This window comes from Perna viridis, chromosome 1 (genome assembly GCF_037379345.1).
Source record: "Perna viridis isolate PV_CMFRI_1.1 ecotype Kerala chromosome 1, ASM3737934v1, whole genome shotgun sequence".
NCBI lineage: Eukaryota > Metazoa > Mollusca > Bivalvia > Mytilida > Mytilidae > Perna > Perna viridis.
In genome coordinates, this window is record NC_142445.1 from 19,279,340 (window position 1) to 19,307,296 (window position 27,957).

At 33.0% G+C, this 27,957-nt stretch overlaps 1 protein-coding gene across 3 annotated transcripts; it reads right to left on the reverse strand.

Moving 5' to 3' along the window:
• Positions 1-531: 531 nt before the first annotated feature.
• On the reverse strand, positions 532-26,891 carry LOC148627631 (uncharacterized). 3 transcript variants are annotated; one of them, XM_088576249.1, is made up of 11 exons: positions 26,799-26,891; positions 20,935-21,007; positions 19,534-19,572; positions 18,205-18,309; positions 13,339-16,824; positions 10,264-10,407; positions 7,877-9,595; positions 7,272-7,437; positions 6,650-6,779; positions 4,176-4,388; positions 532-3,442 (listed from the first exon to the last, which is right to left on the reverse strand). In XM_088576249.1, exons 4-11 carry the CDS (start codon positions 18,302-18,304, stop codon positions 3,302-3,304), a joined length of 6,099 nt encoding a protein of 2,032 aa, XP_088432375.1. In that variant the 5' UTR covers positions 18,305-18,309; positions 19,534-19,572; positions 20,935-21,007; positions 26,799-26,891; the 3' UTR covers positions 532-3,301. The 3 variants fall into 3 exon arrangements, with proteins under 3 accessions (XP_088432375.1, XP_088432366.1, XP_088432384.1); XM_088576240.1 differs by lacking the exon at positions 19,534-19,572; XM_088576258.1 differs by lacking the exons at positions 19,534-19,572; positions 20,935-21,007 and having other exon boundaries at positions 26,799-26,876.
• Positions 26,892-27,957: the final 1,066 nt, after the last annotated feature.

Genomic DNA, 27,957 nt, shown 5'->3' on the forward strand with positions numbered 1-27,957 from the left:
TGAAAGTAAGTTGCAGAAGACATGCGTTTCCATCGAGAAAAGATGAACACAGCTTTATCCTAATTCAATGGATTGATATAAACCAATGCATGTTTACTTCAGGCTAAGAATGATTGATATTAAATCTTACCAGCATTTATATGTCCCATAAAATATTAGAAACCAGGTCAAAACATGCTTTATGATGACAGTTATCAAGACTCACCACATCAAAGGCTAGATGGATCAAAAACTAATATCTACTAAGCAGTTCTGCTAATGATTCTCCTGATAAATTCTCACACTTTGATGCAATTATCATCTCTACTGAGGACCTCTCTTTTTTCAATTCGCCATCGGAATATGATCTACCATAGTCTGATGGCAAATACTGACTGGTAAATCTTAATTAATATGTTAGCACAATTCTGCAACACTTTCAGTAGATGTAGAAGCAATCGTTTTGTCTTGGATTTCAAGAATTGTACACAATGCAGATTAATGCATTCACTGTTGTCAGATAGGGCATAAAATGGCTTAAAAAACACAAAATCGAGAACAAAACATTTACTCACAATGTTCTAACTGAACAATAAACACATTAGTGGAAACAGAAACGATGTAACACATGTAATACTGTCATTGTAACAATAAGCACTAGTCTTTCAAATGCTCTTTCTTCTACTACAATATCCACTCAACATCCTTCATCAGGATCTTGGCCACTTAAAAAAGTATGAAGTAATGACAAGCAAGCTTTCACTCATTATAATTTCCTGTTTTCTCGTGCTGATACTGTTTGCTGTTTCATAAATTCCCCTACTGGCAATATGTTTCTTCACTCCAACAGAGGGCATTGAATATGGTTTTAACTGGATACAAAAGCATAATTATTCACAATGTTTTTTCTATATGGGGTGAAATTTCTCTAATTTAATGATTATTGCTAACACACACACCATTAAGCTTTAAAATTTTGAAATAAAAATTGCCATGTCATGTTGCTTTTCTGCCTATAAATAAAGGCTCAAAAAGGGGGATACTTTTTCAAACATCAAATTTTCAGTACTCAGCCATCCTTAGCCATAAGTGCCCCATAAAATACACATATATGGGATGCTAGCTTCTAAATTTTATATATTTTGTTCCTTACTGTTCTTACAATTTTCTCATGAAAATATTTTTATTATCCACTAATCATAAATGTTTCTGTATTTTCTCCTGGCCTTAATTTTGGGGTAAAGATATGGCTGAATACCAAGGAAACATAATTGCACAATTGTAATCAACTTATCATTAAATTAACACTCTTTAAACATTAAGGCAAACACTTGTAATACACCAAACCCTTCTTTTTTGTTATTATTGTTAAGATCTGCAGCTCTATAATAAGGGATAAGGAAGCAAGTGAAAAACAATTTAAATATCTACAAGATACATATTCAAGTGAGGAGGGAAAATGACAAATGGATCTTACAAAAGTTCGCTATAATAATGGCTTAATAATGGGTCAAAAACAGAAATGGAAGAATTTCGTGAAACAGGAAGTAGATGTCAGACAGGCCTAAAATCAAATCCAAAGATATTGGAACTGTAAGTGATGCTGGATACCAAGTCTCAAGAGTCTGTGATTAGTAGTTACTAAGAAGTGTTACAAAAATAATTTCCCTGCCTGCTTGCCATTCATCGTATGTTAATTTGATTTTCACTTGTGAAATTTGGCTAAAATGAGTTACAAACTGATTATCAAGAAATCAAGGTCTAATGTTGACTATAAGCTGCATGAATGACGTGAATCATTTTGAAGGACTTTTCACAAACTGACATGGAATAGATAATTATCTATAACATTGTACATTGTAATAAAATATTCTCTCAAACCTGCCAAAACATAAAAGGGCCATAACTATGATCAAGAATTTCTGATTTGATAGAAATTCAAATTTAATTGTTGACTCATCTACATGTTATAACAAAAGAAATAAAAAAAACATAATGTGGCAATTTTCTAAGAACAATTTATGTACCATATACATGTAGATTATTACATACATCAAAACCTCTTCAATTCACATGGGTATTTTGCAAACTGAACAAAATGAAATAAATTAAAGTTCAATAGAATGTCATTCACCATGAAGATATTTATCTTTGCTAATTTATTACACAATACATTTTGGTATCGTACATGTACATGACAATAAACAATAGCTCATGATATGCCACAGCACTGTTTATTGATTTAAACTGGAGCAAAAAATGGGAAAGATAGTGATCATGGAGAAAATATTTTGCTTAACATTTATTGATGTTCTCAAGTTTTTGAATTATTGAAGGTCAAGGATCTTGTATTGGAATACATTAAGCAAAAGACTGAGGTATAATGAGTCAAGTTTTGACTATAAACCTATAACATATATATTAACATGTAGTTCAAAATAACATTTATATTTTTATATTTCAGATGAAATTCATAAAAACTTTGATTTCACATTTTTGAGGGCAGCAATGTGAAGAAGTTCATAAGAACAGTACAAGAAACTTATTATAAAGTTGTCAATGAAAATGGTTTCTACAATAAAGTACAATATAACTGGAAAAAAAGTACTGACAAAATTACATAAAAAGCTAACACTTCAGCATTTGGCTAATGTCTTAAAATTATACCCGCATGTGGTTTTGAGTAAAACTCAGCATAGCTGAACAAAACTTAAACTCAATCTGTAACTAATCATGACAGACTCACATACCAAAAACCAGTCAAATATTTTCAAGCATTTACAAAAAAAAGCGAAAAACTATTATTTCAATACAATTTTAAAAGTGCAGGGCCCATTATTTTCGTAAAACTCAGCATAAAAGAATGCAACTTATACTTGATTTGTAACTAATCATGACAGACTCACATACCAAAAATCAGTTCAATATCTTCAAGGATTTACTAAAAAAGTGTGGAAAACTGTTATTTCCATGAAATTTTTGAAGTCCACGGCCCAAATTTTTGGTAAAACTAGGTGTAGCGGAACGAAACTTTAACTCGATCTGTAACTAATCATGAAAGACTCACATACAAAAAATCCGTTCAATATCTTCAAGGATTTTCAAAAACAGTGCAGAAAACTTATGGGACGGACAAAATTATGGACGGAAGTACAGACTTAACATTACTTATCGTTGCGGGGGCATAAAAATAATAAGTGCAATGCATATATGAGATTTACTATGAGAACCTATGTAATAAAAACCATGATCTTCAAATTCACAATACACCTTTAGATACATGTACAACACTGTCTACCAAATACAAAAATTGATTGTACAATCATATTCCATACATATTACGAGTATTCTGTCTACAACTATACAACACTTCCTCAATGGGACATTTCTTCAGCCATGACACCTCTTCTGCAACAGTTATTGCCATACCAGGATGGGAGAATGGAAACTCTGATCTAGGACACTACAAACAAGACATGGCTGGTCATTTAGAAAATAGCTAAATTTTCAGAAAATTTGTGGGAACAACTCGAAAATCTAAGACACAGCATAATCATTCATATTACTGCAGCACACCAAATGAGAAATTGCTCCAAAGTTTAGTTGACTAAAGGTATGGGACAGACCTACATTTAAACCTAATACATACATAAAGAGTCAGACAGCAATAAAACTTAATACATACATATTATTTTATATTGAATTTACAATTTAAGAAGTACTGTCCTGCTTTAAACTTCAATAACTGTGTTGGCAGATATAATGGAACAAGGAATTACAACCAAATTACTGTGCAAATTTGTTGCAGAATGAAAAACTTCATTGTAAGTTCGTGTGCACAGTTGTCAAGAATTACAAAGTACCACACATAGATGACATACAGTATGTACCACGCTTTATTGTAACCATGTAACGTCATAAGTGCTTTTGGGAACTATACGCCTTTTTTTGAAATACAATGTTGATCTGAATAGATGTTTTCCTTCATGTTCTTGCCTTTACCTAGCTACAAAATAACAGTATTTGCATTTTTGGGCTGAATCCTTTCTTGTCCATCTTTTGTATTATATACAAGAAAGGATGATCCCAGTAACAGTAATCAATACCCCTACTGCCACTGTCTCTACCTTCAGCAAAGTCAATAACATTCTTAGTCAAATATGTTTTTTTCAATTTCTTTCACTAATTTACATTACCTTTCTAGGAATGAAATATGGTGCATCTGTCTCTAATAATAAGCGTTCCAATGGTATAAATCTAGCAACTTCATGTGTAGGTGTGGCAGACCTGAATGTCACTAATGGTGTCAGTCCTATAAAGAGATTAGGAAACATATCCATCCATTTCTTGGCTGATTCATAATTCCCTGTGAAACAATGACAGTGTATCTTGTAATTCTTTGGTACCATCTGAAATGAATATTTACCATATGTTAATTGAAAGGACAGCTGGTTATAGTTTATATGTAAACTAAAGTTTGTTTATGACCTTTCCTTTTTGCTTCAGAGCTGGCGTCAATATTTTGTGGTGGGGAACTCCAACAAACAAGCAAATAAAAATTAGACCTACTAATTGTTCTATTTAGTCATTTTACGTAGGATCTAACAACACTCTATTGTACTATCTGTTCAAATGACCTTTTCAGAATCAAAGGGTTATATCTTCAAAACAATGCATTCACAATTATGAAAGCTGAAATCTTGGATGATCAGAAAGTAGAATGGAGTATTGTAAGATCCTACATGCAGTGACAGAATGAGACAATAAATATGCTTGATTTTAATTGGATTGCTCCATCAAACAGGTTTACTATAACATATCGAATGCCTGCTTCATCATTTTGAGTTATCCTACAATACACAGAGAGATAAAAGCAGTATTGCATAATATGCCTGTCAAATCACAAGCAAATACAAATTAAATGTATTACAAATCCAAATATATGCAATTATCATAATTAATTCCATCTTATACCATGACAGATATAAGGAAAGACAGAGAGACACATCATTAACAATATTTTAGTTATTAAATAGTGATTAATACAGCTCTGCCTAAAAACCAGACAGAGGCTTATAATGAGGGATTCATGAATTTCTTAATTCCACTGCAGATATTAAAACTTAAAATCTGGTTATGTTCTAATACAGAGAAAGTACAGGAAAATTTCCCACCAGAATTTTTACACTATAACCAGTCAAAAAATATTTAAAAATATAAAGGAGATCCCAAATATTTTTTATTCGAAATTCTTCAGTAGGCTTCATAGGAACTGTATTAAAAAATGAAAGTGCAAATGAAAGTTGCCCACTGGAGATATTAACTTTGATTATAGTCTATCACAGAAAAAGTACAGGAAAACTTGAATTTTTACACCATAACTAGTCAAAAAACATTTTACAATAACTAGCAGATCCATGAACATAGGAAGAGTTGTTATTAGGACCAAACAAATTATTAATACAGTTTCATTGATTACTAGATATTATGAATCACCCTCTGCCTGTTTTTAGACAGAACCATACTTAAATATGCAACAATAATAAATATATAAAACTTTTTAACTGCTGGACAATGATTGAGATAAGAGAAACTGACTCTCCATCAGCATATTCTTGATTTTAACATATTTTTCAACTCTTCATGGTAAAATTTAGATTTTAACATATTTCCAAAAAATTTTACAATCTCAGGTAGAGAAATGACTTAAACAACTCACTACTGAAGAAGAATATATCTATCAACAATGGCACAGAGTAGACAAAAATATAGTGATCATTTGTGAACAATCTCAATTATTTTACAGTAAAATCACTTGAAACCAAAGATTTGTGATATGTTCTTATATTTCTTAAATTCTGCACATTACAAAATTAGGGGGAAAGATTGATAATCACAGGCTTTCAAAACTAGATAAAATGATGCCCCCGCATTTAACCTTCATACAGCTATATCATAATTCATAATTGTAAAAAGCACTTTGTCAGATGTGTTATTGTGTCTGTGAGACACAAATGATGCCCCTGCATGTGGTGTTGAGTAAAACTCAGCATAGCTGAGCGAAACTTAAACTCATTCTGTAACTAATCATGACAGACTCGCATACAAAAAATCAGTTCAATATCTTCAAGGGTTTACAAAAAAAGTGCGGAAAACTGTTATTTCCATGGAATTTTTCAAGTCCAGGGCCCATAATTTTGGTAAAACTCAGCGTAGCATAATGAAACTTTAACTCGATCTGTAACTAATCATGAAAGACTCACATACAAAAAATCCGTTCAATATCTTCAAGGATTTTCAAAAAAAGTGTGGAAAACTTATGGGACGGACAGAATTACGGACGGACGGACGAGGTAAAACAATAGGCCCCCCAACTTATCGTTGCCAGGGCATAAAAATCTTGGCTTATTGTGAAAGTATGTTCATGGTACCAATTTTTATGTTTCATGGGTTTGGCAAATCATGAAATCCAATTCCCAACAAAAATGAAATTTCTCATCTTTATGTATGAAAGAGTTGTCAAATCCAAGAATTAAAGAATCAATGAACTGATTATTTTCCCCTAACCCACCAATAAAGGTTCACAGCATTTAGAATTAGGTTGCAACTCTTAAACCTTTTTTATTTTTATTTCTATTTTTTAAAGTATAAGTAACCTTAAGGTCAATACCTCATCTAGAATTTTAAGAGTGTCGTCTTCAGCATCTCTACAGTGTATCACTAAAGGTTTATTCATATCTAATGCTATCTGGATCTGCTTTCTAAACACTATCTGTTGTACTGCTTTATGTTTCTCAAAGCTGGCAGTGACAAAAATAAAGAGACTTCAATTTAACTTTAAATGCTAGAAAATGTGAGTCATTTGAAAAGTTAAACAAAAACAGGGCAATAACCAAGTGCAGCAACAAAGGGGCATTAGATATTAACCCCCTTCACTGTGTCCTTTCATTGAAATCTTTAATAAATGCTTCAAATTAGAGCTGCTTAACACAACCTTTATTTAATATATTACTTATTCTAGAGCAACAATAGAAATATGTGAGCTTAAATGGAGTAGGCAAACTGGAAGTTGCTGCAACACTAGTTTAAATCATATCCCATGATATGGTACAAATATATACAGCTTGTGTTAAGATATCAAGTGATTGTGACAAGTAGTTGCAGAGAAAACTGTTACTAAGTGTGAAGGACAGATGGACAGTAAACTAATATACCCTTCTCCTCGAACGTTGGGGTGTAATATTTTATAAAAGAAGAATTTTAAATTAGATGTGTTTTATATGAGTACTTACATGCTGGAATAGTCCAAGCCAATTTCACCCAGGGCAACAACTTTGGGATGTTTCAAACACAACTTAAGGTTATTTTCTGTCCTTTCTGTGTACTCTGTAGCATTCTTAGGATGACAACCAAATGTTATCCAGACATCCTTCTCCTCTGCTATATCATTCCACATTCCTGTAAATAAATCAATTTATCATTCACATTGTAAATTTTCCTCATCAACATTAATTTAAGTTTGATGCTCAATACTACCGTAAAAACACCACATAATAGTGTGAAGTTGAGCTCCTCCATAAAAACAATTAAAGTACATTATGTACCTACAGTAAAAAACTGTGGTGAACAAATGTTTCCATTTTACAACTGCAGTACTCTTCCAAATACACCTAAAAATAATGTCTCCTCTAATTTTGGTGTTTCATCTTATTGAAAATTTTAAAAAGGGACTAGCTTTCTACACCTTAAGTCTGTTCAGTTTTTCTTGTTTCATAACCAGCTTACTTCTATTTTGTGCTTCTCATTACAGGAAGAACCTACCTACATTGTATTTTTACAACTTATACTCCAATAAGTAAATGTGGCTTCTGACAATGTTTGTATCTTATGAACTTACCATTAGTTCTAAAACTACTCGGATGACAAAAAACTGCAACACATCCGGCAAAGTTTTGAGGAAACGTATCTGCATTAACCTTTTTATACTTTGACCAGGTTCCACCAAACTCACTTCTGTTGAACAAGAAATCAATATGACAATGGGAATCTATAAAGGGTTCAGAGTATTTGCGACAATTGTTGAGAAAGCGAATCTTCCAGGTTGAGGTTACAGATGATTGGCTGTCAGATTGACTGCTATTTTCCAACTGTTTGTTTTTCTGAAGTGCAGCTAGTCGAGCCTGGAATGTAGCATCATTATCCATTAGTTTAGAATTATGTAGAAATCTCATCCTTCCTGAAATCCCACGCCCTGTGGATACACCTGGCCTTGGGCTTACATCTCTATCAACTTGAGATAAACGCCTTTCTGGAGTCTCAGAGAACCCAGATTCAGCTGGACTAACAGTCAAATGTCTTCTTGTACCACCAGACGGACTTGGTGTGTTTTGACACATTGTTTTCTCTTCTCCTGGGCTAGAAATAATCTGTTTTTGAACTTCAGATTTTGGAGTACCAGTATATTCATGGTTTGAGGTAGAGTACTGACAATGCTGGCTATCGTGTCCAGGAGAATACATGGAAGAGAGCATATCAGGGCTGACCCAGCCAGGGTAGCCATATGGAGGAAACATAACTGGGTAGCCACATATAGGGGAGGTATTGTGCTCAGACAAGTATGAATAAGGATAGCCCCTACCAATATTCCTGGCTGGTTGATCTTTCTCACTGCTTTCCTGTGAAGCAACACTTAGGATTTCAGAGCCCTCATCGGTCAGATCAACTGCTTCACTTTCATCTTCTTGCATACTGAAACTTTTCTTTCTTTGTTTCTTAGGGAACTTCTGGTTTAAAACTGTTTGTAATATCTGGTAGTTGCTAAAGGTTGAAGAACAATCATGGAATTTAGATGACCCCTCATCTGAATCTTCAATAATTTCTCCTCCTTCAAGTGCATTGTCAATAACATTTTTGTCTCTGAAATCACAATGACTCTGATTCATTGCTTCAGATGAAGACTTTGAATTATCAGATTTTTCACTCCGACTGTTATTGAAGTTTTCAGAGGTTTCTTCCTCAGAGGTAGAGTCATGTACCTTTACCACATCTGTCGACTCTCTTGGTCGTTTCTCAGCTTGAGAAGACCTTGACCTGTCATCTTCAGATTCATCAGTCTCACTATATGAATAGTCTACCAGTCTCTTTCTGTGAATAGATTTACTTTTATCAAATGAATTGTCTATAGTTGACAAATTCACTATATCTTTCCAAGGAGTTGTTCTGACATTCTTAGGAAGAACTGGACCAATAAAACTTGGTGACCCTTCTGTGACAACACCACTATCATCAAGTTCATTTTCCTTGTTTGATTTATTCTTATGACGATTTGTGCCTTTCTTATTACCACAAAATCTTTCATAGAATTCTTGTGCACACACAAATGGAGAAGCCGTATGTTGTGTTTGATGCTGGCCATGAGTTGCTGGCTTTTCCTTTGTTGCAGGTGATGGGCCTCGGTAAGACATCCTATATGGTGATATTGATGGCATTGTATGCATTCTTTCCCATATTTGACGAGATGGTGGTGCAGGAGGCATATATTGAGGTACTGATGCACACATTCCCCTTCTACTTGGTTCTGTAAAACCAGGTGGTCTTGAATCTCTGAAACAGCTTGCTGAAATTTACATTTTAAGATCTTTTATTCAAGAGCAACACAATATCTTAAGATTCAGAAATTTATCATGAGCTGAAAAAGTGTTATTTTATACCATATGATACTTGAAGAACTAGTTTTTAGAAAAAAATTCCAAGTATTAAACAGTTCATCATTCATGTATTCTATGTAATAGAAATCCCAAATACATTATAAAAGTCAATGTATATGTATTTAAAAATACAACTTCAAACTGTAGTTCTTTAAACCAAACTGTTCTTTTTTAATGTATGTTTTACTGAACATAACCAGCTAAATTTACTTCGCACATATGCTTCTGTAGACAAGACCAATAACTTGTCTTGATCTGTATCATCATCATTTTTTTGTTGGCAAATCATATATAACACTAAGCAAGTTAAAAACTAAAGTGTGGGTTACATTAAGTATATACTGGTGAAAAATGGCTACATATTTGGGAGTGAAGTTAAATGTATGCTATTTTAAAAAATAAAATATCTGCAACTCATCAAGTCAAAACTCTTAGCCAAATATGAAATCATTCTGTCTAGTAAAAGAAAAGAAAAATAACCATGCAAATAAACAGACAGCCAATGTGACAGCAATATAGCCTCCTCTTACATATGAGGGTATAAAATGATGAATTAAAAAGAGAACTAAGAGGTTACCATAATGTTCCTGATCATGGGGAAACAGGCTTTCTTTCTTTCCCTTGTCAGACTTTTTACCACTCAGGCTTTCTTTCTTTCCCTTGTCAGACTTTTTACCACTAACTTCTGGTATAGGCACTGTGTGGTATATACCCTCCATCGCTGTAATTATAAAATACATTAATCTTTAAACAAAAATAAAAAAAAAAATAACAAAGCATGGGGAATTGTGTAACAGGAAAATTCCCTTTTATAGAAATAATTAGTGTATGGGTGTGACAACTCCATATAGGAGTCCTGCATTGGATAACATTAACAGATACCTGTTGTTTGGTCTAGTATTTCACTTTCCACATTCAGAACATATTGAGGCATTACAAAACTGTTATGTTTAAATATCAACTCACATAGGGTAAAAAATATGTACTTGTATATACATTTTTTGTATCATAAACTATTCCAATATCCCAGATTTGCATGAATAAAATTTTGTTAAGTCTTTAAGTGAAGTTAAGTAAAAATGTACACTGCTGATGTCAAAATATCAAAATAACTATTAAATTGTTTATTTTAGTAAAATCAAAATAAAGTCTGACCTCAAACTACTGGTGATTGCAACATATGATATTCAGAATCAAAATCAGTGGAATATATCTACATATTCAAAGAAAAAAATCTATGTTAAAAGAATAACGGAGGTAACTCCAGCTAATGCACTATGCTTTCAGAAATTATTTTCTCCTGCTTGTAAAGAAAGATATGAGGTATAAGGATTGGACAAATACAAGTTGTTAACTTAGTTTGATATTATAGTATAAGATGCTTCCAATCACAATGTCTTGTGTAACTTATTGACAAATTTATATCATAAAAAAATTTAAGTTTTGAAACATTATATTATTTGATAGGAAAAAAAACAACAAACAAATAAAACTTTGGTTTGAAGAATTTAAAATCTCAAAGGGTGAGTTATACTTTTATTTGATTACAAAATCTTGATAGCCTATAACTTGGAGAAAATGGAGATTTTTCTAAATGATAAGTTTTTGTTAAAATTTCTTTTACCTTCTTTTTAAACATTTACTTGGGTGACATATTTAGAACGGCTGCTCAGTACGATCTTTCATCATCACCATTCAACTTTAAATACCTAGTTTACTAAAGAAGGAATCTGAGCAACGTGGGAAGATGGGTCATAAAATAGCTACTTAAAACATTAATTACAATAATGCCAGTGAACTCAGAATATCATGTTTATCTTATGGGTAGCTTTCATTTTCATTATTCTTCTATAGTTGAGGAAAAAATAGCAAAAAATGCATTTTGACCCCCTATGTTCTATTTTTTGTAATGACGGCCATGTTTTTTGACTGATGAGAGTATTAAGTGATCAATTTGTGAACCCTAAAATAAATTATGCCAACTTTTATGAAATTTTGTTGCAATTGATTTCAGAGTTTACACATTAAAACAACAAAAAAATCTGTTTGAGGGGCCATAAATCCTTCAACAGGTAATATCATTTTTAAAATTTCGGCAAAAGTGTGTCTTCTGATGGTGAAAAATAACACTTACATCTGAATTTTGCTATATTCAATGGTTTCAAAGTTATTAAAAAAAAAAAAAATGTATTTCGACCCCAATGTTCTATTTTAGTAACAGCCGCCATGTGTTTTCACCAATCAAAAATGCAAATAGTTACTTTGTGCTGGATACCCTAAAAAAACCCAAAAAAACGTAATATGATAATCTGACCACAGACAGATCTCATCATGAAGAACATTTTTACCCCTACCAGAATTTGGTTAAACCTAATGGTTTTGGAAATATATGCAAAAAACCGCTGTCTGGCGGCTTTGGCCCCTATGTTCTATTTTTAGTAACAGCGGCCATGTTTTCGAACAGATAAAAAATCCAAACGTTCATTTTGTGCAGGATACGCTAAGTAACAATCATAAGAAGTTTCATCCAAATCCATTCAGTATTTTCAGAGAAGAAATGTTAGAAGAATTGTTAACAACAACAGATGAGGATGGACACCAAGTGATCATGACGGTCAGGTGTCAGCTAAAAACCTTAACTATCCCAGCAACTAGTTGCATAGGATATAATAAAATTGGCTCTATGTACATGCATCTAATAACACTTACATCATAATTAAAACACATATACTGATGACATACAATACTTGCATAATAACATACAAAGACATGGAACAACCTGTTCTAAGCTTCTGGCTGGTCATCCATATCTCATAGACTAGTTAACTTATTCAGGTTAGTGGAATTTTTAATTTTAGTACAGAAACAAATGTATTCAGGAAACATATTAAAATTCATAATTTGAGCTAGCAACAGAAAAAGTTTTTGACACAGACAGCTGAATATCGTTTTAAGTATCATTCTGTATAAGAATCAAGCAATGGGTAGAATGCCATAATTCTCTACTTGATCTTTTTTGGCCTCAATTATATTCAATACATATAGAAAACAACTGAAAAGCTATTTAAATTTATTCAGAAGCATCTGTGACCTAGATACTCTTTGACAGCTTATGTAAGGAAAAAGTGCAGGAAAATTCCCCCCCCCATTTTTTCCATAGTCAATTTCAACTAAATTTGACCTATCAATATCTTAAACAGACAAATTTTACAAACACTTAGATGGTTATTTCTGAAACTTATCAGGTATAAATATTTGGTTAATGCAATAATATCTTGTGTGTTTTTTTTTTCTTCGTGTGCCTTACCCTACACACATTATGCCTAATTCTTAGATGGAGAAGTACTTAAATCTATTCTTGACCTAGCATTTCAGTCCTTGTGTTATGCTGTGACAGGGGATAAAATAAGTTAACTACTAAATCAACATGTCAAATGTAATAATGCAAGAATTTTTAGGTGAAATGAGTATTAGGTTAACAAAAGACACAGACCCTTCAATTTTAGCATTACTATAGAATCATCCAAGCATTGACAAGCACATCCCCTTAAAAAAATGAACATATATAACAAAATAAAACTCTTCAAATATTTTAACAAAATGGAAATGTAGAGTGCATAGCAATAAAATAAAATGGTTGCTGTAAAATTACCTTCATGTGGCATCCAATAATTATGGCATGTTCTAATTTCACACAACCTTGGGGCCTGACACATACAGCTATGCCACACCCAGAACTGGTGGAGAGAGGGGTGACAATGACATGGTAATACATCAGGGTAGTAGTAACTAGTATAATCTACTTCATCATTTATTTCTGACGGTTCCAGGTTTTCCTCTCCTTCATATAATAATTCTAGTGTTTCTTTGTTATTATTTATTTTACCATCAAGACCAATGTCAAAATCTTTTTTAACAAATGGTTCTAAAGAGTCAAAGTTTTCATCAAGAATATCATCCTGAACATCATCCCTAGTTTCATCAAGATGGCTATTTTCAGTCATCTCAAAATCAGGCATGGTTGGTACTTCATTTAGTGTACTCTGTGATTTGGCACTTAAAAATTCACATTTTGAAGACAATGAAGAATCACATTCAGATGTGGCTTGCTCAAAGCATTCTTCTTCATATGATAGGTTAATAACAGTTTGTGGCTGTTTTTCTTTGGGTTCATTTTCTGTCCCTTGGATTTCCAACTTTATTATATTGTCCATGGTACTTTGTTTAGCTCTAGGCTCCTTTTGTTCCTGAGTATAAAGGCTCCCATACAAATCATGTGGCTGTTTAATCAAAGGCTCGTTGTACTTTCTCATATCAAAACCATGCCTAGCTGGTGGTATTGCTCTTTCATCATTTTTTATCACCAAAAAGTCCATCATATTATCCTCAAAGTTCTGAGACAAACATCCTCTTCCTTTTGAAACACCTTTCTTTTCAGTTGGACCTTCAAAACTTCCATCTTTTTTACATTTAAAAATGTCAAATCCTCTCTTTTCTTCAACAGTAGGAGATTTGTTAGTTTCTAAATCAGGGATGTTATCAAGAGTTCCTGGAGTCAATACCCCTCTTCCCTTAGGCACAAAGGACTTAAGACTCTGCACCACCACTTGTTCCTGTTCAGACTTAGGAGATAAAAGTCCTCTTCCTACAGGGGTATATGACTTTGGAGTAGTGACTTTACACTTAATTTGATTTCTTTCTGGACAAGGAGATTTAAGTTCTTTACTAACAGTTTCTTCGGAAGTCAGACTACCACAAAGCCTTTGTTCTCCAACTGGACTGTTAGGTATCATATCCACATGCTCTGCAGGACCTTGGTGTATTAAGCAGCCTTGAACAGCTTTGAAACCGTGACTTCTAGGAATATGACAACCAGTTCTCTTTGTTGAGGGAACAACTTGAGGTTTCTGTATACTATTTCTAGTACCTTCCTCCAAAGTATGAGTCATTGCAAATTTCTGTTCATTATCTGAAGCATGACTAGAAGCTTCATCTTCAAGATCTCGAGTGTCAAAAATGACGTACTGTTTAGAAGATAAGAGGTCAGAATCCCAGTCCTCTGTTATGTTTTGTCTGTTTTTGACAGAAGATATAGAATTTTCTAGACCTGATGAAGTTTGTTTCCTTTCATTATCATGCAAATATGAACCACATCCACTTTGAACCTTATTGGTATCTAATGTACTATTTTTGTCACGGTCTTCTTGCCAAATTTTCTGTTGTTCAAGCAACAAATTCCTTTCAGCTTCTTTGCACTTGAAGTTGTGGACTAAATCTAATATTTGTGTATAGGGACTACCTGGTAAACTGTTTGACCTTTCACACATATTGATATCACATGATTTGACAGCACCGATTTTCTCTCCATTTGTGACAGTTTTACGGATACTTTCCATTTTTTCCTTTATAAGCTTGTCATACACATCTCCATGGGTAGAACAATCACTTCCTGCCTCAATGGAATTATAAGCTTGAGCATTTAATTTGTACAAGGTAACTTCACTATGACATCTGTCTTCAGTAGATTCACTGTTGGATTCAGTTCTGTCACTTATAGTACTTAATTCTTGTGAAATATATAGATCATCCTCTATGAATGCAGGTGGCATGTAGTTCATTATTTCTTGTATGTTATCTGGTTGTGTGTAAGCATTACTTTCATTACCTAAAGAAATGGTGTTATTCTTTTTTTTAACTTCATTCAAGTCAATAGATCTCTCCACTTGTGATTCAGTTTCTTTAGTATTGTCACAGGGAACAGGTTCGAAAATATTTTCTTCTATATCAATCTTAGTTGACCACTGTGATATTTCTTTAACAAGGTGAGCATCTTGTTTATTGTTCTCTGTATCATAGTACATTTCATCACTGACTACACTAGGCCTATCTTGCACAACCTCTTGACCAGTAAATTTCATCAACGCATCTCCATCATTGGCTACAATATTGTTCCTAATTAGAGAGTCACCCATCTTATCTGGGTTGTCACTACTAAAATCTAAAATTCTTTTCACTCCATCAATTCCCCCACTTGAAGCTTGTTCAATATCTGTACAAGAACAGATTCTATCTCCTGTACCATTAAAAATTTCTCTTTTGAATTCATTATACGTGATTATCACTTGATTCTCTTTATTCAAACAATTTAATTTTTCTTCAAAGTGTTCTTCTCTTACAAGTCTATTGTTCAGATCAAGTCTGTTTGTCTCAGTATTAGCTGTACTATCATCAGTTCCTTTTTCATCATCATTGATGTTTAGTGAGCTGAAATGGTCCTCCATAATATTGTCATTGTTCCAGTCAGATACATTTAGAAGATCTGATGACCAATCCTCAGATTCAGACTTTCTATCAGTCATACTCTCTTTGTGTTCATTGTTACTCATATAGGACGTTTTATCACTGTGAACATCTGCTTTTTTTTTACTCTCAAAATTGTTCCTGACAAAATGTCTTTTGCTGTTTATTTCTCTACTACGGAACTGTTGATTACTATTACCAAAACATGATCTTTCTTTAGCATGAGAAGCAGTATTCCAATGTCTAGAAGAATAAATATTATTATTGCTATCTCTCCTGTCGCCAAGTTCATTCTTATATTTCAGAAACTTTGGAGGTGTCAGTTCCTTAGATACAGTTCTGTATGGTCTGAAGTTATCATCTATCTCTTTAACAGGAGTTTTTTGTAATGATTTTGTATAGTTGATTTCTGTGCTCATAGGTGGAACTTTGTCCTTATTTTCAACCGTTCGACAATCATTTGTTGGGTTTGGTGTGGATGAACTGCGCAGTTGTGGGATGGTGTCTAAGTTGCCTCCAAAATCATTCTCATAATTACCAAAATGTCCATCAGATTCATTTCTTAATGTGACTTGACATCTTTCTGGAGTTACTGGTGTACAGTCAGTCATGATGAGATTATCTGCTCCTTTCTGAGGAGACACTTTTTCATCTGATGATTCAATATGTATTTTCTGCAGTGTCTTTGGTTGCAAGCTTTGTTGGCATGTTAAGGATATATCTGAAATTTTCTCTGGAGTTCCAGACACTTTGCTTAAAGATTTTTCTGGTGTTGACAGTCTTTCAAGTCTCTCATGATACTGCTCATCTTTACCCTCAGGAGATTTACCATGGGGACCTAAAAGACAAATTACATGATCAAAAAATTGGTAATGCCATGTAAGTTATATTATCATTGTGGGTTTTTCAGTTTTGTTTCTTGTCTGATTAAGCAAAAAGCTTGCCATAAAAAATATAGGACTACCAGGCATCTTTAAACGTCTTTTCAAAAACTGCTCCTGTATCAATGAGGTGGTTGCCTGAATTACAGTTGGTCCCATTGGGAACAAGTGAGTTATCAATTGTACCATTTATGTTTTATTGTGGTTTCATTTTTTTGTGGGGTACTAATTTTAGTGTAAATCCAAGAAATCAAGAATCCAATGAACAATTCATCTGTATGGATAAAAGTTAATTCAATTTAACTTAGATTCAAGGTGTTATAACTTGGTATTGTTCAAGTAACATGAACAGAGAAGTCATATAAAGCTATTGACATCCTGTCAACTCATAATTGTTTTATCAAACAGCAAATCAATTGTTTATAAGCCCAAAATAGCATTGCGGCTATGGTCACTCAGTGTTAACAAGAGTGTGTTTGGTATTTTTTTTTTAGCATTTTCCATCTTTCCTTCAGAATCAGATGTTGTAACAGTGACCTTCTGTAAACTCAAGGTTTTAACACTTTCCTTAAAACATAAAAATATCAATGGTGCCTGAATTCTTCATTCACAAGAATTTTGAATTATCACAACTTAAACATATAACAGGGAAGCAAAAACTGTCAAGTATCTAATTGTGAAGGTAAGTCTGTTGTTGTGAAACATGTATCCATCCATGCAAAAACTAAATGCTTAAAAAATATGAAATTTTCATATTTAACTTTGAGCAAAAGTATATTTTCTTCAGTGATAATTTTGCTGGGATTAAAGACAATTTGGTTGATTTATTTTGTAAATATTATTGACCCACAAGCCATTTTAGTGTCTTTTTCCTCCTACCATAAAAACCAATACCCATGAAAATAAATGAAACCACAGTAGAATTTAGTTTGTAGTTGGTTGTAATTTTATGCCATAGATCTTTGTATGTCATGCTATTTTAACAGATATTGGTGTGGTCAATGTGGATATGTACTGATTATTTAAATCATTATAAAGTACTTTATGATAACAATCATCATTTTGCCAATGCTCCACCTGTACTATGCAGTTGAAATTTTTTTTAGTACTCAATAATAGTTATCTTGCCAAAGTAGAAAAAATGTATTTATTTGACTACATTAAGAGAACAACCATTCTAATTTACTGCAATGACAAGTTACTGCTCATTTTAAGTAATTTCCACATGAAAATTTCTGGAGATATCTTTAACTTATTACAAGTTGTGCACAAAACAGAGTGTGTTGTACAGTTACAAATTTCTCTTAACTGCAGATTAGAAACAACCAGAATATTACCATGAACTTTTTCTGAGTGTCCCATCTCTTTGATAGACTGTTTGAATAGTTTAATACAATATCCATTTCTTGTCTTCTTTCTGTCTTCAAGACTTGTCATAGTGCCTGTAAAATAATAAAAACTGCCTAAACAATGCAATATGCTATGTAAAAGTACTCAATGCTTAATACTTATGTTAAACATGCATATGAATAATCATTTTTTATCACAAATGTCAACTGGTTCATTCCGACGAATCTTCTAACATGGCAGACTTTTCTTTGATTAAAATTGTCTTAGAAATAAAAACTTAAAATAAAGTACAAGTAAATAAACAAGTTTCTCATTCTTAAAGGACATGACACAAATTTTTCGTTTAACATTTTTGTAATAGCTTTGATACATGTCAATTAAAAATGATGACAATGCCTTTTTGTTTCAAACATGCTTTGATTGAAGATGAAGGTTGCTTAAAATCTCATACAAAATGACATTTGACAGTGTCATGGCATTATTCTCAATTTTCAGATCAAGTGGTTGAAATGCATAATTTTATCAATACTGTTGTGTGAATGCTACAATGGAGAACTGAGATAGAGAAATTCCCAGTTTTCAGCTAATTTTCTTTTTAATTTACTCTTGTACCACTTTGAACCTTTTGCAAAGGAAACTCTTGATCAGAAAAATAACAATTCCATAGTACTAGATTCTCCTTCTAGAAAATAAAAGACATGAACAAATTTTCAATGGCTAGATTAATATACATTATCAAAGTTTTAAAGTCATCTACATGAAGATCTTGGTCTACAATTTAACTACCAGTATTGTTCAGATAGAAATCATGACAGTATACTGTTTTGATAGAAGTCACTTAAGATAGCTTTGAACGTGTATGTGTCATCATACTCTAATGTAATTTAATTACTATTAGAGTTTCAAGGAGAAAGTTTCTTTTGTGATGTACTTATTTTTTTTCAGGCATGTGTATCCAGTTCAATGTGTTAAAATGAAAGTTGAGAACCAATGACAAAGTTTCCATATATGACATTGGATATGTAACTTCATTTATACATATCAATTAGACTACCAAGAAACACAAACAAATCCTTTTAATTTCATTTGACACTTGCTTGTTGAGCATATGCACCATATACTTTTAAGTAAACACACAAGGATTTTATAAATATAAATTTGAGTGGAAAGATATTTTTGTGTCATGTCTCCTTCACTAGTAGTCATTGTGAATACCTACAATTTCTTTTTACTTGTACTAATGCTTTGTGTTTCACTTATATGTACTATATAAATATATAAGAACTATAATACATTAATTCCAGTTATAAACTCACCTACATCTCTGCTCTTCGTGCTTATTCTCTGATGAGTTCCTGGCTCAAAATAATCGGTAACTATATTTTACAAAATTAAAACCCTGGTACATCGTACAAGTAAGAAGAAATTGTAATTAAACACAAAATGTATGTACATGTATGTTTTTAAGGCTCTATCAATAGCATTAATTTCATTGAAGCATGAAAAACAAGCATATATGAATGGTGTACATGTACATTGTACCTGCCAAACATTTAATATTTCATGCCAAAATATTTTGAAACAATGACCTAGTACTAACTTCCTAGTATCTGAAACCCTGAAAACTTCGTACATTTATTTAATAATCTCTCTAATTCAGTGTAATTTATAGTTACAGAAACTAATCCTACAGAGTATACACACTCTGTAATTTAAGAAAAGCACACTTCCATTTCAATTCAGATTCTAGTCCTTCTTAAGCAGTTGTGGTCAATATGATCAAAATACTGGTAAATCCGATGAAGGCACCTCATGCAAGCATTTAACATCTATTTCGTATCATTTGAGAGAAAAGGGCAGGGCCCTCAAAAAAAGGCTCAGCATCTACCGGTACTCCCTCCAGAAAGTGCTTTTTAGAAAACACCAGTAATAAGGCTAGACAAAGGGATGCCCCTGCACTCCATTTTAACACAGCTACCACATAATGTTTGGTTGTCAAAATTCATTTAAGAGAAAATTGTGTCTGAGAGACACATTTGATGCCCCTGCATGTATTTTCTGACATATATAAAAGTCAAGATATACTTACAAACTTTAATTCTGTAGAATGGAGAAAAAAATCCATAAAAATGTCAAATATTGAAGGAAATCAAAACCCTGATAATATGCACATCTTCAATCCATATATACCGGGTAATCATTCTACAAAGTATCAACCTCCTACCCTAAATACTGTAGGATTTAAGCAAAATAACTATTTACCCTGAACGGGAACAAACGGATGGACAGACAGGGGTAAATCAATATGCTTTCCAACTGAACCTTGGGGGGCATAATAAATGACACAGCATACATGTAAGTTTGAATGTAATTGTAGAACTGAAAAATTATGAAATAGGAAATTTGACCTGTTTATATTGAACCCTTGACCTATACAATGTTCTGGGATTTTTGAAAATTAAGTTTCCACCAGAAAACCTGAAAAAAAATGAAAATCAACTTGCCCACAATGAAATTATGCCTTCATTACTTAACAAAGCCTCTCAGAAATTCAAAAAAGTGGAACATAATAAATAACATTTAGTTTCATCATTATTCATGCCACCCTAAACATGATTTGTGATCTCAGGTGGCAAAATATAACTGCTAAGTACCCTCCGAATACAAAGATCACAATGCCAGACAAATTTCTTACAAACTAAACATTAGATACTTACATGTACCAATACAATGTAGCTTGATCTCCTTAAAGAGTTGAGGGGGACTTAACTCAGTCAAATGTCTTGATAACTGAAAATACAAACAAGAACCAATAAAAGCCTTGAAATTCAAGAACAAGAGACTCCCAGGAGCCTGAATTGCTCACCTGGTTGAATTTTGCCTTTCATAGGGAATTAATTTAACAAGAAGTTGTCATAAGGATCATTTCAGCAATTGAAAGTTTCCTTCTATCTATCACAGTTTTCAAGAAACTGCCTGAAAACTGTAAAAAAAAAAACAAAACAAAACAAAACAAAAAAAACTGTCATTTTTTATCTTTTGAGGGCAATAACTCTTACAGAAGTCTGACAACTTTCATCCCAGAAGACTTTTGCAGGCGTTATAATAAGAACCATTACAGCTATTGAAAGAATTTGGTTAACGGTTTTGGAGATATTCAATATGTGAAAAACTACTGTCTAGCCCATATGTTCCATTTTTAATAATAGTGGCCATGTTTTTCAAAGTATCAAAAATTACAAATTCAGTTCTATGCAGGATACACCAAATAACACTGATACCAAATTTTGTTCCAATTGGTCAAGTAGTGTCAGCGGAGAAGAATTTTGAAAGAAATAACATTAAAAATAGCAAAAATATGTCAAACAAGAGGCTCCCAGGAGCCTGAATCACTCAACTGGTTAAAGTTTGTCTTTCAAGGGCAATAATTTAACAAGGAGTTGTCCAACAATTTTGACTCAAGAAGACTATGGTAGGACTATCATAAGGATCATTTCAGCGATTGAAAGTTTCTTTCTATCTGTTATAGTTTTACAGATATTGGCTGAAAACTGTAAAAAAAAAAAAGTCATTTTTCATCCTTCAAGGACAATAACTCCTACAATGAGTGACTTGGCAACTTTGATCCCTGAAGACTTTTGAAGGCCTTATAATAAGGTCATTTCAGCAATTGAAATAATTTTGCTAATCCTAACAGTTTTGAAGACATGCAAAAAACTGCTGTCTGACCCCTTTGTTCTATTTTTAGTAATGGTGGCCATGTTTTATCAATGGATCAAAAATCCCTACATCAATTCTATCCAGAATACCCCAAGGAACATTCATACCAAGTTTGATTCCAATTGGTCAAGTAGTGTCAGAAAAGAAGATTTTTTTTGAAAGAAATAACATTTAAAATAGCAAAAAAAACATAGAAAAAGGGCAATAACACCAACATGGCTTAACAGTTTAAAATGAAAATTTGACCACAGATAAATCTCATCATGCTGAACACTTTTACCCTATGTCAGAATTTGGCTAAAATTAATGGTTTTGAAGATATATGCCAAAAACTACAGTCTGATCTCTGTTTTATTTTTAGTAATGGTGGCCATGTTTTTCGACAGATCAAAAATCCCAACGTCATTTCTATACAGGATACCCCAAGGAACATTCATACCAAGTTTGGTTCCAATTGATCAAGTAGTGTCAGAGGAGGAGATTTTGGAAAGAAATAACATTAAAAATAGCAAAAAATGGCAATAACTCCAACATGGCTTTATGTATTAAAATGAAAATTGGATCTCAGATAGATCTTATCATGCTGAACACTTTTCTGTAGTCAGAATTTGGCTAAACCTGATGATTTTGGAAATATGCGAATGACTACTGTCTCAGCCCCTACATTCAATTATAATAACAGTGGCCATGTTTTTCAACAGATCAAAAATCCCCACACCAGTTCTATGCAGGATACCCCAAGGAACAATCATACCGAGTTTGCTTCCCATTGGTCAAATAGTGTCAGAGGAGAATATTTATGAAAGAAATAACATTAAAAATAGAAAAAAAAACATAGAGAAAGGGCAATAACTAAGACATGGCTTAATGTATTAAAACAAAAATTTGATCACAGGTAGATTTTATCACGCTGAACACTTTTCTGTAGTCAGAATTTGGCTAAACCTAATGGTTTTGGAAATATGTGCAAGACTACTGTCTGAGCCCCTGCATTCTATTTTTAGTAACAGTGGCCATGTTTTTCAACAGATCAAAAATCCCTACATCAGTTCTATGCAGGATACCACAAGGAACATTCATACCAAAACAAAAATTTTATCACAAGTAGATCTTATCATGCTGAACACTGAGGAATGAGACAGGCTAAGCTAAAATTAACTGAATTGTCAAATGCAGGAAGTGCTTTAAATAGCATTTTCAGGACTTGAACCAGAATTTTGCTGTGGCAACAGTTTTGGAATTGTTTTGGAACACTGTCTTCTAACCCCTTTGTTCCGTTTTTAGTATAGGCAGCCAAATCTATTCATAGCTTAAAAATCACGTCATTTCGAGCACAATATACTAAAGAACCAATATGCTTATTTTCATTAAATGATCTTAAATGGTTTTAGAGAAGATGATTTTCAAAGTTGTACATAAGGGAAAAAAATAATTTTAAGAATTGTTTTAGGAGCCATAACTCCTACATCAGTAGACAAATCGTTTTGAAAATTTCGGCATTGGTGAATCCCATGATGCTGAACAATATCATCCGCAAAATATTTTGCTAAAGGAAACAGTTTTCAAGTTATTTGCAAAAACTGCCATTTGACCCCTATGATTTATTTTTAGTAACTGTGGCCATGTTTTTTTTCACGAATTTAAAATCCCAAGAGTATTTTGTGTGGGATACCCTATGGAACAAATATGCCAACTTTCTTTGAATTCTGTACAACAGGCTAAACGAAAGTGCCGGACTGCAGGACCAGTCCGGTAATATTTTGAGTCAGTCTGATAGTTCCGTTTTTACCATCGGACCGAATGTCCGGCAATTATATCATACATCACTGGAATGATTTTCCTATTTGTATGATGTGATTTGATTGGTCGCTCGGTAATATCATCCAATGAAACTGCGATACTAAGTCAATGTACATGACGGTGTCATGTGTAATATGTAAGGAACCACCACATGAAAATGTAAACAAGCAATGTGTCTTTTTGATAATTTGAAATATCATGATGATGCCTAGCCTGGAAAAAAGGAAAAAAAATGTCTAATATGGCCGAAAGAAAAAAAGAATACGAAAAAAATAAGTGGATATGACAGTGATTGGGAGTCAGAAAGGCCACGGCTCGAATACGGTGTCAAATTTTTACTTATGATAATAACTGTCAGAGTTTAAGAACCTTCTCATGAAAAAAAAATGTATGTCAACATGTTGCAAACTATTAAGATAGAATCATCAAAGATATAATAGAGGTCAACAATGTAGGACACACTTTCCAGCTCCTGGATGTTAGCCTTTTTGAGATTTAAATTTTGACTTGAAAATATGGGATTAAGTCTGCAATAATTACTTCGGCTTTGTTTAAAATATATTAATTTGAAATCAAGATATATGATGAATCATAATTGATTTAGTTTCAAAATCCTGAAATCCAGGAGCTCTCCATGATTCCCACCAGATCCATTTCTAGACTAATGCTGATAAACTTTGTTGACTGTTTAATACTATGCCATTTTATATGAAATTTTGATAAATGTCATATTTTGTTCTTAGGCTTTTATTTACTTGTTACAAAATTTGAACACTAACACATGCAAATAAAAGCATAGGAACAAAACTAAACATTCATTAAATGAAATCCTGTAACATGTGGTGGTTCCTAGTGCTGATTAAATTATTTTCATAATAAAACTTTGTTGTTGTTTATTGCCTAATTATTACTGTGACATGTAGAGCAATTGCATGTGTCTTATTGTGAAATGGTCTAAAAATCATAGTCTGATAAGAAACTCTTTGCTTCTGAAAAAGAACAAGGCTGGCAGTTTTAGTCTGGTTAACTATTAGACAAAAAGTAATTTTTTAAACATTACAATGTATTTATTTTCTATTATTATCTATAGCAGTTTTGAATCTTGGATCCAATAATTTTTTTTCATATTCTTGTGAGCAAAGGCCTGAAATGTTCTTTTCAAACTTAGGGTTGCCAGACTATTTTTACCAAAACTCCTCCTCCCCGCCGAATCGAATGGTCGTCCCTTAAATTATATTCTGTAAAAGTTTGTTTAACGTGTTGACTCGTAAAACTAAAAATTCCTGCTCTCGTCTGCACAAATCACAACAAATATTGGGACAAATGATGGGTATGGGGCAATTCCAAATACGAACAGCATTTTTTTTTTTTTTTTTTTTTTTACATTTTCATAGAATCTTCACCTGTGTTTAGCTTTCTGTTCAGCACAAAATAATCGGTGATTGCTTTGACATTGTTAAGTTACCACATATTTTCTACAACTGGACACTGTATGTTAAATCGTCGTAGGTTAAAGTGCTTTACAGATTAGATTCCGATACTGACCTCGACAAAGACACCAATATAAACAATAATAAACACTAAAGATCACGATTTTGGAGACATAGCCTACAGACAGAACGATCTTAGATATCTATTTACTAGATTTTTCTTCATAATTTTTTATGCTTATATTTTATTCTGCCGGTACCAGACGCTACTGTAGCCAGGTAAAAGTACCTGGTGCCAGCTCTAAATAAAAGCACTGGTACATGTGAAAAATGCCAAAAAAGCTGTTTCAGGGGCCGTTATTCCAGTGGTTGGGAAGGCCATGCGCAATGCACAATTTGCGCATTTGTATCGAAAATGGCGCATCAAAGCACAATCAGAAAGCGCCGTAGTGCGCCCTTAAAGTTCTTTTATTGATCGGTATTATTCCTGTTCTGTTCCGTTTTGCGTCATAAACTTTTGTATTATTTTTAAAATGACATGAAATCGCGGTTTTCCCCCGATTAAAAATAGACTTTAAAAATAAATCGCCGATCTGATTGGAGGATAAATTTGTACAAGCGGCTTTAGCCAATGAAATTGATTGTTGTCGTACAATTCTCGGAACTGTATTACCAATTTCCCGCATTTGGGGTCTCGATATTGGCCAATGTTGATATCCCTCGGCAAAATGAAACGATCGTAAACCGAAAGAATATAAACAAATAAAATGAACTTGAATTGAAGGTTAATATTGAAAATAATGCTTTTAAATGTTCCAAGTATTTTCAATCAAACTTTTTGATAAACCCTACGCGATTTTGATGAAATTTTTGCATCTTTTATGTTACGTAATATGATAAAGTTAGCCATGTCGATCGTTCGTTGAATTTCTTTGATAAAGCTGGTGGAGATTGCTCTAACTTTGCCATTACACACATGCAGTTGTGAGATGGTGTTCAGTCAACAAAATCTCATTGTAACGATGCTACGGTCAAGACTGAACCCTCTCATATGCGACAGACTGCTGCGAGTCAGATTGGAAGGAAAAGGGCTTAAAAATCACAACTTCCAACACACATTAGAGACATGCAAACCGACAAAAAACAGACTTCTAAAACAAAAGACATTTATGTCCTAAAGCCTTGTTCAAATCAAACAAAAAATATTGAAAATCCAAATAAAGTCGTTACTCGTTTATTCAAAATTTTCTCCTAAATCTGAACAAAATGGCCCCATGAAATTGTCAGGGATGGGGCCATTGTCCCATCATAAAAAAATCCTTCCCAATCACTGTATTCCTACGTCATCAACTGACAAATGTTTTGAAAATTTCCGCATAGGTCCGTCTCTTGACAGAATTTTGTTAAAGGCAACAACTTTTGTTTTCTGTCCTGTCATGAAGACAAATTATGATATTCAAGTGAAGAGGTGTTGTTAATGTTATGGAGTTCGAATGAAGATTTTTGGTCATAGAGGTGACAAGGACAGTAAATAGTAACACTTCACAATTTCAGATAAATAAACGAGGACGTGGCTACAAACAGAACTTGGTGACTAGTGCGTTTATACTGCTTCCGAATAATCTAATCACCTTAGCTGGAAATTAAGTTTCATTTTGTCGCTGGCATTTTTTCGCCTTCAAATTTCCCTTCCAACCTCAGCATCACAACTGCGCAAGTGTGTAGTGCACGTGAAAGACTCAACTAATCTCCTTCGGAAGAGAGTAAAGGAAGCGCGGTGCGTTCGAATAATAAAAAAAAGTTTTCGGTTGAACTGAATCTGGAAGTAGTTGTTTCCCGTTCAATACTCAATCTTTGCTTCATATTTTATTGTATCTTTAAATGACAAAGGTGTACCTATGTATACACTCCCTGTACAGAACCATCGATTGTGTTACTAAATATATAAATGAGTACAGTAGATATTAAATGATATAATGTTAATATTATGTTTGCAAATATCAATGTACAAGGCGATTTGTTAGTTTCTATTTTTTTTTAGGGCAGCGCGTGGACAAGCTTATCTATTTTTTTTATCCATCAAAGGTTTTTTTTTTAAGTGGTCAATAAACATTTAATTGTCAATATCTCACCTTATTGTTGTGATTAAGGTCTATCAAAACATATTTTACTCATTTTAACCTATAGCTTGGGTATATACTGCAATAAGCATTTAGAACGATGATAAAAAGGTTTTAGCGGTAGGATCAAAGACTTTGTCATTGAGAAGCGCTGAAGTTAGTTGTTTTTGCAATTAAGTTTTTAAGAAATCGTTACAACTGAAACCTATCATTTCTTATGTGTCAGTTGGTGTCGACGCATTATTGTTAGGTAAGCCATATATTTTCTCATTTTGTTTGAGTACAATTTTAATCATTTATGTCTTATCAGAGAGTGTACACTAGTATTATATGTTACTAACTTTACTTTTCAAAATCCACGTGATATATATTGCACATCATAACCACAAAATTCTGATGTTATCTATTTGCTCACATTCATATTTCATATCAGTCCTCAGACGCTGTGAGTGTTACCAGAGACATAAATTTACACCAATGAATTATAGCAGGCTCGTAGAAGTGTTCAAATTAATCTATACGAAATTTAGATATATGTGACCAAATAAGCTAGTCTTGAGTCTTTGTTGCAAAAGTTTTTGAGAGTGTAGTGAAAAGCATACCCCTCATTTTGTTGAGGTTCAAATAGTACTCCCATTGCATATATTAAGATCTGATGTAAACCTAAATT